At 41.1% G+C, this 14,530-nt stretch overlaps 1 protein-coding gene across 31 annotated transcripts in view; it reads right to left on the reverse strand.

Annotated features, from left to right (window-relative positions):
* The window catches only part of LOC146391936 (calcium/calmodulin-dependent protein kinase type II delta 1 chain), a 98,964-nt gene that overhangs the window by 37,993 nt on the left and 46,441 nt on the right, over positions 1 to 14,530 (reverse strand). For all 31 annotated transcript variants that reach the window (XM_084916571.1, XM_084916643.1, XM_084916546.1 and 28 more), the window contains exon 3: positions 2,335 to 2,394. In XM_084916571.1, coding sequence (XP_084772697.1) covers positions 2,335 to 2,394 — 60 coding nt within the window. The remainder of the gene's footprint in view (positions 1 to 2,334; positions 2,395 to 14,530) is intronic.

The raw sequence follows: 14,530 nt of genomic DNA on the forward strand, positions 1-14,530 counted from the left end.
AAGCAGTCACAGTAGCGCTGGGCGATATGGCCTAAAATCCATATCGTGATATAATTTGAAGCATGTGCAGTAACGATATATATCGCGATATATTCTTTTCTTCTGTATAACGTATTTTCCACACTTAAAATCCTTTAATTTTCTCAAAAATCGAGAGTGTGCCTTATGTATGAATTCTGGTTGTTCTTACTGACCTCGAACCGATTTGGGCAGAAATCTGTTAAAAAATGTTTTAGTACAGCTTTGGTAAGCCGCACTGCTTCATGGATTGTCAGAGCATTACGGCTGCCGTAGTGAGGAGCTTCACGGAGGAATCTGGGTCCAAAACTCCGTCCGCTTCAGGTCCCAAAGTCAAACGAACACTGAGAGTTAAAAACGGTCTAAAGTCTTTCATCTTTAATAAAATGATCAGTGTTGCTGCTTTACCAGGTGTAACAATTAAGTTTAACATCCATGAAAACAGAAGTTATTAAATTTAACGGAGTTAGAAGTTAACAGGAAGTTAGCTTGCTAGTTTCCACCTAAACATTTCATAGCATGTTCTGACTGAGAGATTTTTGAAACAAATTCAAACGTACAGCTCTGCTACCACTTCCAACATAAATGAAGACAGAAAACTAAACAGCAGTGACGTTTGCAGGGTTACTGAAGTTGGACTAGCTGGTATATAATGTTGTGCTACGTGATTGCTAGCGACACAGCTATGTTAGCATAACATTAGCACAGTGAAGCTGGAGGATGAACGCCAACTTTTTTTCCACTCGATAAAAGTTAACGTGAGTCATTGATATACTGCAACAACATGGGAACAGAGCAGCTGTGAGAGAATTCAACATTAATGAATCAATGTTACGGAAGTGGAGGAAGCTCAGTTTTTGGCTTTCCCCATATTTCAAAAGTGTTTCATCTCTTTGCTATGACTGTTGCCCGCCATAATTTGCAGATGATAATGGTTTTAGCCGCTGCGATGCTTTCGACCAAAACAGGCGCAGCTTGATGACATTATCAACATGCGCTATCGCGGTAGAGCGATATAGTCAAAATCTCTATCGTTGGCCAAATTTATATTGTTTATATCGCCACCCCTAAGTCACAGTAACATTTTCTTGCTGGACCAGCTGCTGCTTCTACCTCTAAATGATCTGAGCTCCACCCCAAAGACTCTCCACAGGAACGCCAGAGAAAAAAGCCAAAGCACCAGCATGGTGCATGGCTAGTTTGGCTAACAGCACCGTTAGCTTTGACCCAGAGGTCATAAACTGTGTGATATTCCAGACTAACCTGGAACCAGAAAAGGAAGAGTGGCTGGATGTTGCTCCTGAGTCTGAGCTACAGCAACAGTAATGTCAAAAAACAAACAAATATGGATATATTATAAATCTAACAGCACGATCTCTAAAAGAATAACTGCTCATAGATAAATTAGTGAGTGAATATTTTTTTATTCCCGTTCATCTGTAAATGTATTTACATATATTTAGTGTCCAGACACACGATTTAGAAATATAAATCACTAAGACCTAAGATCTGAGCTCATTTTATTCACACAACAGACTGCATTACATAGATACAGTAGACTGTATTTTTCTGTAATCTGTAACTTCAGCCAACACGTCTGTGTGACACTAAACCATGACCACGTTAAAGCAGGGCTGCCTCAGAATGAAGTCAGCACGTTTGCTCAAGTAAAGCCTTGGTTTCGTGCTGTGAGCAGGGACGCAAACCCGAATCACTTTCACACTAAACCCTCCAATTTCACGTGTTGCTTAGTCAGTTTCAGACAAGCTTACAATAGACCAGCAAACCAAATAACCCCCATCATCCACTCATTTGTCACTCCCCCCCCATCCCTTTCTTTTTTCACTAGAAGGAAGAAGGGACTGAAAAACAAATGACAGTTTCCACTGTGGCAAAGTCATTACTGAGGTGATAATTGCAGGTCTTTGTGGCTCAGAGGGGAAAAGTATCCTTGTGCATGTGCATGTGCTGCAATAAGGGACGAGTGAGTCTGTAGTGGGTAGTTTGGGGAATGAGGCAGTGGGGGTGTGCTCTTGTACTCGTTCTGAGGACTCAACAGAGCAAAGGAAGCCAGGAAAGCTGTGGTAGCCCTAACCCTAAGATTAAGACACAGCTCTTCTGATTTCACTGAAGTAAATGAAGTTATTTAGGAAAGCTGCTGCTATCAGACCTGATCCATGGGCGAATATCCTCGGAGAGCCCCTATGACAGCGTGACGTCGCAGGCAGCCTTTTAAAGGCTGACCTTTCATGTTCATTGTTGATAGAAATAAATAAAACTGTGTAATATCCTCAATGAAGCAGGAGCTCTACTTACCGATGTTGGAGTGCTTCAGCAGGCGGCAGATCCTGGCCTCGCGCTCCAACTTCTGGTGATCTGAAAAAACAAAGAGAGGCAATATTTGTGTGAGCCTTTTTCAGACCAGCGTTTACACAAACAGCACCTCCCCTCCTGGGAAACGAGGAAATGTGAGCAAAGCTAGCAATAAACCATCAGCTGAAGAAGGGTTTAATATCCCGTTTTTACAGCAACCTCAGAGACGGCTCTCAAACATCCTCGGAAAAAGAAAGACTCGCATGGTGTCAAGACTTAGAGTGTAGAATAACTACAGAGGAATGGCAAAAAGCCCAAACACAATCTATAAACACCCAATTTAAACTAATCCAGTATAAATGGTTAATGAGAACATATATCACCCCAACATTATTAAACAAATTTGACCCCAAAACTCCGGACATATGTGTTAAATGTGGGGAAAAGGCACACTGATGCACTGCCTGTTCAGAAATCCAAAAGTTTTGGAAAGAAGTTTTAGATGTAATTGCACATATTACAAGTGTCAAGCTGAATCCTAAACTATGCATCCTAGGAATTTTCCCCGCTGAAATCCAGCTGAGCAAAGTCTTCTGCCTGTTACAGGCAAATATAGCATAGCCAAATCATGGAGATCCATTACTGGACCACACTCGAGAACTTGGTTATCGACACTGTCAAAATCCCTCGCTTTGGAGAAACTTACGTCTATGATAATAATAATGTGGGGAATTTTTTGTTATTTTTGGAAAGTGAGGAGATGATCGATAGTGAACAGAAATGACTATACCCATTCAACCTGTATGGGAGACGTAGTGTTGCAGCTGTTAAAGAGAACCTGCGAGTGCTGGACTGCTCAATAGAAGAGATGTGAAATTAAATGGACTGAGGAGGACACAGCTTCTCGTTGCAGCCGCTAGCTCGCATGCCTCTCTAACTAACTTGACACCCTTGGACTAAACCTCGGCACGAAGCCCTGGAATAATGCACTTAAACCTAATGTCTCACTGTGTTATACCTGTTTTTTTCTGGAGCACTATCTGTTGACCCTTGTTTTTTTTGGGGTTTTTTTGTTTTGTTTTTTTACTTTTTTCTTTTTTTGGGGGGGGGGGGGGGGGGGGGTGTTTTGTTTTGCTTTGTTTTATTTATCTCTATTTTTTTTTCTGTAATAATATCTGAATGATCTACATGGGAGAGTATGTATAACTATATCTATGTGTTTCCCTAACATTGTTCATACACGATGTACATACATTACTATTATACACTCAAATTTTTTATTAATGTCCTCCTCTATTTTATTTGAACTCTCTCTTCCTGTTGGTTAAAATGTTGTTGGAAAAGCAATAAATAACTCTTTGGAAAAAAACTGAGCAAAGCTCTGTCAAACACAAGCGTGACGCAGCTGTTGGTGGAGAAAGTGTGCGGTGAGTCTATTCTTCGCCTTTCATGGCACTAAACGAGGCAGACGTGCATCATCTGACAGAAAGAGCTGAAGACACAGAAGGTTATTACAGATGTTCTCGTGCCAGGACCAGACAACTAAACCACCACACTCATTTCCACATGCTCCTTTTAATCTGTTCTTTATTTCAGTCGTTTTCTTGAAGGCTGTCAATCACAGCCACAATATTAGGCACAGAAGCTTCTCGTTGCCGTGGTCCATCCCGAAGATCACCAGTCTGTCACAGGCTGACACATGATTCAATGTTTTCTTTAGGGTCAGTCTGACAGCACAACAGGAAGGAGCCTCAACAAAGTCGCTTCCTGTTAGACACCAGAAGCCGCCTGTATAAGACAAGGCTTCATGTAAGCACGTTAACTGGTATGATTTCCATATCTATCCATTTTCTTGCATTCGTGTCTTACCTTCAGACAATAGTTGTGACTGCTACAGTGAAGGACAGGCAGAAAATACAGAAATAAACATTACTGTGAGGGTTAAAGTGTCCGTCCTTTCCTTTCTGTATGAACGTGTAGTTTTAAAGTTTGGGTCATAATTTAGAAGCACTTAAGATATTCAGGCTTATGGTTTACAGGCTGATCGGTGTGATAACACACAGAAACATGCACCACATGCAGGATGTTACACATCCCTATTGCATTTGTAATGGTCCAGATGTTGTTAGGACTTAAACTGCTACTGTACCAAGTGTGATGAAGGCCTGAGCAAAGCGCCATCATCAGCTAACACCCTCGATGCTTGTCCCCCCCCGGGGCAGATGGCAGGTCGATGTTTGTCTAAGTTTGGTCAGAGGGTTCCTTTGTAAGTGCACATGCAGCATCAGCGTGCTGCCTGCTGTGACCTATAATTTCCTTCAGGATTAATAAAGTATTCTGATTGTGATGAAACTCTATACTCAGTATGAAACCATGTTACATGAAACATCCTGTTGAATATCCATCTCCTTCCTCTGCTCCTCAAGAACACCTGGTTTGCTTCTCATCATCCTAACGTGCAATTATGGAAAAGGAATCTCCTTCCAGAGGAAGTTGGACTCATAATGGAAACTAAAAAAATTTGCATTTCCTGCAAAAATGCTGTGTGGATGCCTTAATGCTGAAGTTGTCTGCTGAAAAAGCTGAAAAAGTTGAAAACTTGCAAAAAGTTATATGGCGGTGAAGAAACTGAAAATTCTGCTGAAAACGGGTGACGAAGCAGAAATTTTTTGCTGAAAAGTGGTGAAAAGCAATAAATTCTACTGAAAAGGGGTAGAGAAGCTGAAATTTGTACTGAAAAGAAATTTTGCCATGAGCAGGATTCGAACCCGGCCCTCCTGTTCTCAAGGCGGCTACTCATCTGAGCCAAACTCATTCTCTCAAGAAAAGAGATGGAGAGACATGAGCAGAAGCTGCTGAAAATTTTGCAGAAAAGAGGTGAAACAGCAGAATTTCTGCTGAAAAGTGGTAAAGAAGCAGGACGTTGCACTGAAAATAGGAAAAGAAGCAGAAAATCTGCTGAAAAGAGGTTTTTGCTGAAAACATCTGAAAGAACTGGAATTTGTGCTGAAAATGGGTGAAGAAGCTAAAATCTGTGCCGAAAAGAGTTAAAAAAGTTCAACTGTGAACTGAAAATATTGTTGCCATAAGCGGCTCTGAGAACGGCTGCTCATCGCACTGAGCTAAAACACAGCTCAACCAGGCAAGGAAAACTAGTGACCCCACTGTTAATGTGGCAGAAATGGGAATAAAACATTGCATAAAAAATTCAATATCTCAAAAAGTATAGAAGTTATGAGCACCAAAAGTCATAGCAATAATTAGCAGAAAGAGCAGAATTTTTCAAAGTTTGAACGGTGCAAATAGCATGAAAACTGAGGGAGTAGTTAAGCGGCAAAAAACGTACGGAAGCAACCAGAACTAGAAAAATTTGCATTTCCGGCGAAAATGCAGTGTGGATGCTTTAACGCTGAAGCTGCCTACAAAAACTAGCTGAAAAAGGTAAAAAGTTGCAGAAATTGTAAAAACTTTGCAGAAGCAAAGGAACTTTGCTAAAATGGAATAACTTAGCAGAACTGCAATATCTTAGAGGAAACATAATACTTGGCAGAAATGCAATAGCACAGCAGAACTTAGCAGAAATATTGTAACTTACCAGAAACATGATAACTTCTCAAAAATACAAGAATTTAGGAGAAATAGTATAAGATAACAGAAATAATATATTTAGCCAAAAATACTTAAACATTATGGAAACACTATGATTTAGAAAAATAGTACAACATAGCAGAAATACTATCATTTGGCAGAAATACTATGATTCAGCACAAATACTCTGGTTTAGCACAAATATTATAACATAGCAGAAATGCTATATTTAGAAAGAAAAATATAATATAGTAGAAATAGTATGATTTAGCAGAAATACTACAATATAGCATAATAACAATGATTTAGAACAAATACTATGATTGAGCAGAATAGTTATAACTTAAGTGAAAATACTGGAAAACTAAAATGACAAGCTGAAAAAAAAATGGAACATGTTTAAGCTCTCTCAAAACTAATTATTGTCCACCTGTGGGGAAAAAAAGAAATACAAATAAATAAATACAGAAATGTAAAGAGAGAGACACACACAGGGTCTATGCCAGTCAGCCATTCTGAATATATTATATTTTTATCAAACAATGAGATGCTGCCCTAAAGAGGGTCTCTCTCTCTCTCTCTCTCTCTCACACACACACACACACACACACACACAGGGAGAGAAGCAAGTTGTTTCTAGGTCAGTCAAGCAGCCTGGGAACTGATAAATTTGAATCCACCAATCAGAGAGGCTGTGTACTTTTTCCCGCCAAAACAGGTGCACACACGCAGCACAGAGACAGGATTTTTGTAGTCTATTTCTCATAGTGAGGATTCCCCTCAAACAAATGACCATAATTTCCTAACCGTAGAGGCAAGAACGGTCATTTTTACACCGTTTTCTTCAGAAGAGATTGGGGAATCGTCAAGTGTTGACAATTTATCATTAAAATATGAATTTTTAGAGATATATGACATGGATGACGGGTTTTTATTTATGCTTAATCATACTATTTCCATATATTACTGCCAGGTCCCCAGGCAGCCAATCCTCTGTGAGGCCTGAGACATTCAAATTTACATATCAGGGCCTGCACGGGTTCCCAGCCAGCCAATCATATCTTAGGCATGACACATTCAAATTTACAAATCAGGGCCTGCACGGCTTCCCAGCCAGCCAATCATATATGTGGGCTGAGGCATTCAAATTTGCATATTGGGGCCTTCGTGGCTTCTAAACCAACCCGTCATCCATGTCATATATCTCTAAAAATTCATATTTTAATGATAAATTGTCAACACTTGACGATTCCCCCATCTCTTCTAAACAAAACGGTGTAAGAATGACCGTTCTGGCCAATACAGTTAGGAAATTATGGTCATTTGTTTGAGGGGATCCTCACTATGAGAAATAGACTACAAAAATCCTGTCTCTGTGCTGCGTGTGTGCACCTGTTTTGGCGGGAAAAAGTACACAGCCTCTGGATTCAAATTTAGCAGCTCCCAGGCTGCTTGACTGAAAACATGCTTCTCTCTCCCTCTGTGTGTGTGTGTGTGTGTGTGTGTGTGTGTGCATGAGAGAGAGAGAGAGAGAGAGAGAGAGAGAGAGAGAGAGAGAGAGAGAGAGAGAGAGACCCTCTTTAGGGCAGCATCTCATTGTTGGAAAAAAATATAATATATTCAGACTGGTTGACTGGCATAGACCCTCCGTGTGTCTCTCTCTCTGTGCATTTGTGTATACATATTTGATTTTGTGTGTATCTGTTGGCTGTTCCTTCTTGTTTTTTAAATTTATTTTTATTTCTTTATTTTTTTTTCACAGGTGAACAACAATTAGTTTTGAGGGAACTTAACCATGTTCCGTTTTTTTTTCAGCTTGTCATCTTACTTTTCCAGTATTTTCACTTAAGTTATTACTATTCTGCTCAATCATAGTATTTGTTCTAAATCATTGTTATTATGCTATATTGTAGTATTTCTGCTAAATCATAGTATTTCTACTATATTATATTTTTCTTTCTAAATATAGCATTTCTGCTATATAATTGTATTTCTGCTATGTTATAATATTTGTGCTAAACCAGAGTATTTGTGCTGAAACATAGTATTGATTTAAAATTACAATATTCATAGTTCATCACAGTGTCTCTGGTAAATCACAGTATTTCTACTCTGTTGTACTATTTTTCTAAATCATAGTGTTTCTGTAATGCTTAAGTATTTTTGGCTAAATATATTCTTTCTGTTATCTTATACTATTTCTGCTAAATTCTTGTATTTTTGAGAAGTTATCATGTTTCTGGTAAGTTACAATATTTCTGCAAAGTTCTGCTATGCTATTGTATTTCTGCCAAGTATTATATTTCCTCTAAGATATTGCAGTTCTGCTAAGTTATTCCATTTTAGCAAAGTTCCTTTGCTTCTGCAAAGTTTTTACAATTTCTGCAACTTTTCAGCTTTTTCAGCTAGTTTTTGCAGACAGCTTCAGCGTTAAAGCATCCACACTGCATTTTAGCAGGAAATGCAAATTTTTCTAGTGAGCCATTGTTATTCTGATGAAACTATTAAACTGTGGAAAAGGTCCCATTAGTCCATAACCTTTAACTCTTATACAGCATGTTTCATTTTTCACTGTGACCTTTGGAGGTCACTGTGAGTAAACACGTGCACACGCTGCTGCTTTGCATCATGCTGTATTTGTGATGGGCGTTGGAAAAATGAACAAAGAGTAGCTGGAGGAGGTAACTGGTTTAGATGGTGCTACTACATCCCAGCAGTAAACTGTACATGCAACCACATGCTGTCATCTATACTCCACACTAATCCTAATCTAGAGAGACCACAGACTAGTACAGATGTTGTGTAGCAGGGGCTTCTCCAGCTGCTGTATGTTCCAAACACATGTGAGCAAACCAATCACACCTCGTCTCCTCAGTTCCTAATCGGACCAATGGGCTGTGCTTTTGCAGGGACTGGTGCTCACTGGGGGAATGTTCTTTTCCCGACATCACCCTCTCTATCCGTGTGGTATGGGCTCACAATGTGGTCATAAATATTTTGTACTTGTAAAAAAGATTTGTATGTGTAAAAAGAATTTGTGTGCGTAAAAAAGATTTGTGTGTGCGTAAAAAAGATTTGTGTGTGTAAAAAAGATTTGTGTGTGTAAAAAAGATTTGTATGTGCGTAAAAAAGATTTGTATGTGCGTAAAAAAGATTTGTGTGTGTAAAAAAGATTTGTGTGTGCGTAAAAAAGATTTGTATGTGTAAAAAAGATTTGTGTGTGGACTTAGAAAAAAAACCCCTGCAAGTTACAAGTACGAATTTTGACCCTATTGTTCTTCCTTTCATCTGATTGGTCAATGTCATGTCAATCACAAATGTAACAATCCAATCAGAGAACAGATGGGTTTGGCTGTTGGAGGGGACCTTTTTTGAACTGCAGGTCCTTGAAGGGTAATACAGTTTGAAGCTGGAGGATCTCTATATAAATATCCGATAGCAGCTAGGTCCCCAAACTTTCAGCAGCTGTTGAAAGGATAAAGTTGTGCTATATCACTGGTTAGAAACACCATTATTACTTTAGGATTAGTTTAACACAAAGTCAGGGCTGACCCAGGACCACTGCTGTGAGTCACAGTGCGCAGCATAAAAGTCCTTTCACATCGGACGCAGGATGTGCTGCTAATGCTAACTGCTAACTAAAAGCAAAGGATCCAGAATTTGTTGCGCTGGCTGCTGGGCTCTGTGGGTTTTTGCAGCAGCTCTACCTGTACTAGATGCACCTGCTCCTTGTCGTTTCTCTGACTTTATGTCCTCTACAAGAGTTTCTGTTTTTTTTGCTGGTTCTTCAAATGTTCAATAAAAACATGTATGCTAATTCATAACGAAGAAAGCTTTGTAATGAAGACTGTCATTTCCAAAACACTGCCCGCCCCCACCCCGCGGTCCGCAGCGCTGTTGAAAAGGCTGTGGAAGTCCCTGTATTAAACACGTAGACCTGTGACACAAAAATCACCAAACTCGGACGACCACAGACGGTTTTCCTTCGTGGCGATGAAGGAAAACGCTGGGCTGGTATGTAAAAGGGCATTTATTCCCTTCAAGGACCTGCAGTTCAAAAAAGCGCCCCTCCGACAGCCAAACCCATCTGTTCTCTGATTGGATTGTTACATTTGTGATTGACATGACATTGACCAATCAGATGAAAGGAAGAAAAATAGGGTCAAAATTCGTACTTGTAACTTGCAGGGTTTTTTTGGTCCACACACAAATCTTTTTTACGCACACACAAATCTTTTTTACGCACAACATCTTTTTTACGCACACACAAATCTTTTTTACGCACACGCAAATCTTTTTTACGCACACACAAATCTTTTTTACGCACACACAAATCTTTTTTACAAGTACAAAATATTTATGACCACATTTTGAGCCCATAGTGTGGCTGCACGCTGCTAATCTGTGACATAACAGGATTTGCAGCATGAGTGATGCGCTGAGCACCAGCACCTCCGAACACTGGAGGGGGCTCAGTCCTTCTCTTGCCTCGCTGTCTTTTCTTTTCAGTGATTATGTGGACTAATATTAAACAGCTCTTTAATATTAGCACTGATCCATCAATGCCACCGATTCCAGCTGCCATACGGCCGTGGTCAGACCGTCACATGGCCAAGAGACGGACAACCACACCAAGTCACGTCAAAGCCAACATGGAGAAGTTGGAGTAAGAAAAACATCCAAGCTGGGTCGACTGAGACCTGCTGTGAGGTGAAAGTGTTTACAGTGTATCTTCAGCTTTCTCATTTCTCAGGGTTTTTTAGAGATTTGACAGGTTTCCTATAAAATCACAAAGAGATATCAGACTTGAAGTGCCCACTCATCCTCAGAAACACTCAGCTGTGACTGAATTAAAGATGTGACCGTCTCCTGCCGGGTGTCAGTTTAGGGGCGATGATGTTGTTCACACAGGGTTGGACAGCTCCTCCTCTTGATACATGAAATCAGCATTTTAATATTGCATTTTGGATCCACTCAGGTTTGTCTGAGATCAAAATGTGACAACGAGCTGAACCATGTGTAAGAAATATGAAGCTAAAAACACACAAACACACAACGCAGCAGTGTGAAGCAGACACTGATATCACAGCAGCCTCAGCAGCAGAACAAACTCAGAACAGGGACGGTTTGTTGTCTTGTCACGCACACGCACACGAGTGTAAAAGTGATGCCTTGGCATGTCCAGTGCTAACAGTGCACCGCGTACTGACAAAGTAAATAACAGTTGTATTTGTGGGTCTGTAATCAAACGCGGTGAGCGACACAAACAGGTTTGCGCGTCTTCATGTTTACATTTTTCTCCTCGTTGCACCTTTCAACATCAGCTGTAGCTGCTCATGGAGGCAACGCCGACTCCAAAGCCTCATCAGTGCACGCTTCCTCTAAGAGCAGCCGGCTGCTTCCACCGCGTGCATCAAAGCCAAACTCCTGCGTCATCCATTCAAAATCACATGTGACAAAGTAAACCATGAAGATGGACGTCCTGTACTTCAGTCCTCAGCTCTGTGTTTGTCTCATGTACCTGTGTTATAAGAGATCAGGGCTTTATTCTTACAGCTCGTTTGAAGTCCTGTAACAGTGACAGTTTTCATAAAATGAACATAATGAACAAAGTTATGAGGCCACGGTGTGACACTGGCCCATTTAGAAACCCCCGATGAGCGTCTGAACATCGTCATCAGGCGCCGAAATGAGGCCGACAGCTATTTTCAATGTGTCCACTGGATGGAAGGAGCCGCCTCCACATCTGGTCCCCAAACAGACGAGCCGGCCACAGCAGCATCGCTGCAGTTAGAGAGCGGGTTGCATCCCATGACCTCTGACCTTTCCTCCACAGAGAAACACCTGTGGTTTATTAAATCTTGTCAAAAGACGTGATTATTTATTTTATTGTTCTTATTTATCTTATTCATCTTTACCACATGCATTTAGCAAAGAACAAAACAAAAACAGGCCCCATGCTGGTATCACTGAGAGAATAACCCCCGAGCAGCACCAGCAGCCTGGGGGAGGGAGCTGCACATAAAAGAAGACTTGGGAACAAAGACAAGGCTTCCTCTAAGGAAAGCATTCTTTAGAAAGCACTGAAACACAAGCCTTCCAGCACATTTCCTGTGTGCACGGCGAGGAGCCCGCACAGGCTCGCCACGAGAACGTCAGCGATACAAACAGTCGCTGTCAGTGTGCCGATCGTGCGGCTGTCTCACAGTCTGCTCCAGTGGCAGATCCTTTAGCAGCGTACACAGCTTCAGCAGTGTGTGCAGCTGCCACGTTTAGCTGGAAACTGCTGCAGCCAGCATCAGTACAGATGTTACTCAAGCAAATCTGCATGTTTGAACTTGATGTTTGAGTTCATAAGGAGACTTCACTGTGAATCCCACATGGTCCTTTAAAGGCTTTTCACACGTTTCTATTATTATTTTCTACAACGATAACATGCAACCTACAAAAACACGTTTTGTAACATTTCTACTCTGTGATTTTGAGACAAAGTGCACTGAAATAACTGTGACAGAGGTGATGGGACACAATTACATTTCTATGGTAACAGTGCGCTGACCTGCCAGCAGTCACACAATCCTGCCCATTTAGCAGCTGTTAAAACACACGGAGGAATACAGCGTTTGAGTTTCTCTTACAGAGCCAGATTTAGTCTGATGTTTCCCACAGTCAGCTCTTAGAAGTCTTATATGTATATTTATGCTCTGGGTTGCAAAAATGACTTTTCTCAACGTACAATGAAACGTTTCAGACGTTCCTAACACAGCACTGCCAGTACTGGTCACCATACTGGTCCCCAGTGACCCAGCACATTACTGCATGAAGGGTCGAGGCCATCCAGCCTCTCCTTTCAGAGCAGAGAGGGCTTCTCCAGTTATCTGACAGGAGATCCTGTAACTTACAGCACTTTAGGGAAACTTTAATGTTTTATTTTATTGTGAAAATATTTTGAAGAAAAGCAGATTTTTGCTAGTTGATGTAATCAGCCGTAGTTCTTAGAAAGCTAATCAGAGACTATGTACAGTGAACTATGACCTGCAGGTTTCCATCCAACCACAGCTCCAGTCTGTCCCCAGTGTGAGTGTCAGTATCACATCAGTCTGGGCTTCCCCACACATGCTGCTGTAAACTCCACACATCTACACTTAAATCAGGTGGAACTTGGATTTGCAGCCATCATCATCATCATCAGGATCATTTTTTATGTGTCTGTATTATATTAAACACACACTTTAAAAGTGAATCTCTGTCCATAAACTGCACTCAGTTTACTTCTTACTCACTATGAGCATCATTCATTATTCCCCCAGTAATTAAGGTTAGGATGTGTTTTCTATTCCAATCCTTCTTCTTTGGCAGCATTTAAATAACCTTTATCAGATTTGATGGTTTTGTTACAGACTTTAAAAAAAGTGTTTTGCTTTTCCTTCACAAATGTGGGATTAAATTGTGTTAAAAAAAACAGTGATGTCATGTTTTGAGACGAGGACCCAGGCACAGAGAGACCTGATGAATTTAAGAATCTTGTGATTTAATAAAGAAATTTGCAGACGAGCAGAGATGGTAAAATTATGATGACTGATAACGCAGACGAGGACAACAGACGACGAGGACAGGGAGGAACAGGGGTTTAAATGCACCGAGGAGACAGTCAGAGGGAGACATTTAGGGACGCAGGGACTGACAGAGACGGGGAAGACGTCTCATCGTGACGAGTAAAGTTTACCTTGCCTGGCTGGGCAGCTCTCTGGGTGCTCAGCACCCCAAAGCTCTGATCCTAGAATCGCCCCTGGCACCAGGTAAGGAAAGCGCTGGCGTCTGTACTCAGGAATAACTGTGAGCCTCGGACACCTTGGGCGTGTTAACTTAATGGAAACTTGTAACAGAGTCGCTGTGCAGCTGTCTACAAGCCGCCACGCTGACTCATAAAAACTGTTTACCGTGCCAACAGTGACTCACATTTGAGAAAAAACTGTCGTGTGCGTGTGAGAGAGGGTGGAGGAAGGTCGCAGGTCCATTGGAGAGGACATATTTCTGAGGTAAACATTTACGTGTCGTCCTGCTGCCCTCGAGTCTAATTTTCTTTTTCTTTAAAAAGTGTAGACTATGAACAGCATCCTGTCTAAGGTCGCACAGCAAAACCAAAAAGCCCAAAGCAGGTGATGAGTGCTGCCAGAGGGTCAAAGGAAGCTCGGCCTCAGGAAAGAACAGAGGAAACCACCACAACAGACAACACTTCCCACGCGTGGGACGAATAACGGTGATCTCATCTTCTGATGAAACAGCTGGAGAAACATCACTGCTGTCGGTCATCCACCACAGAAGAAGAATGAACAATCACTGTGTCTTTCTGACTACAAACAGGTGAATCTGGTCATAAGTCAACACTGATCATGTGACTATAAATGACTGATAAACAACATCAGGGAGTTTCAGGAATCAGAGACACATAAGAACCGTGTGACCAAAGGTTCAGCTCAGAGTTTCAAGTACGACAAAAACATCCAATACGTGCACAATATAAACCCCACATCACTATTCTGATCCAGGATCAGTTTCAATCAGCAGAATGACATCGTCTAAACTACGCTCAGTCATTCACAATGACTGT

This window comes from Perissodus microlepis, chromosome 3 (assembly GCF_051167445.1).
Source record: "Perissodus microlepis isolate ML-2025 ecotype Zambia chromosome 3, ASM5116744v1, whole genome shotgun sequence".
Classification (NCBI taxonomy): domain Eukaryota; kingdom Metazoa; phylum Chordata; class Actinopteri; order Cichliformes; family Cichlidae; genus Perissodus; species Perissodus microlepis.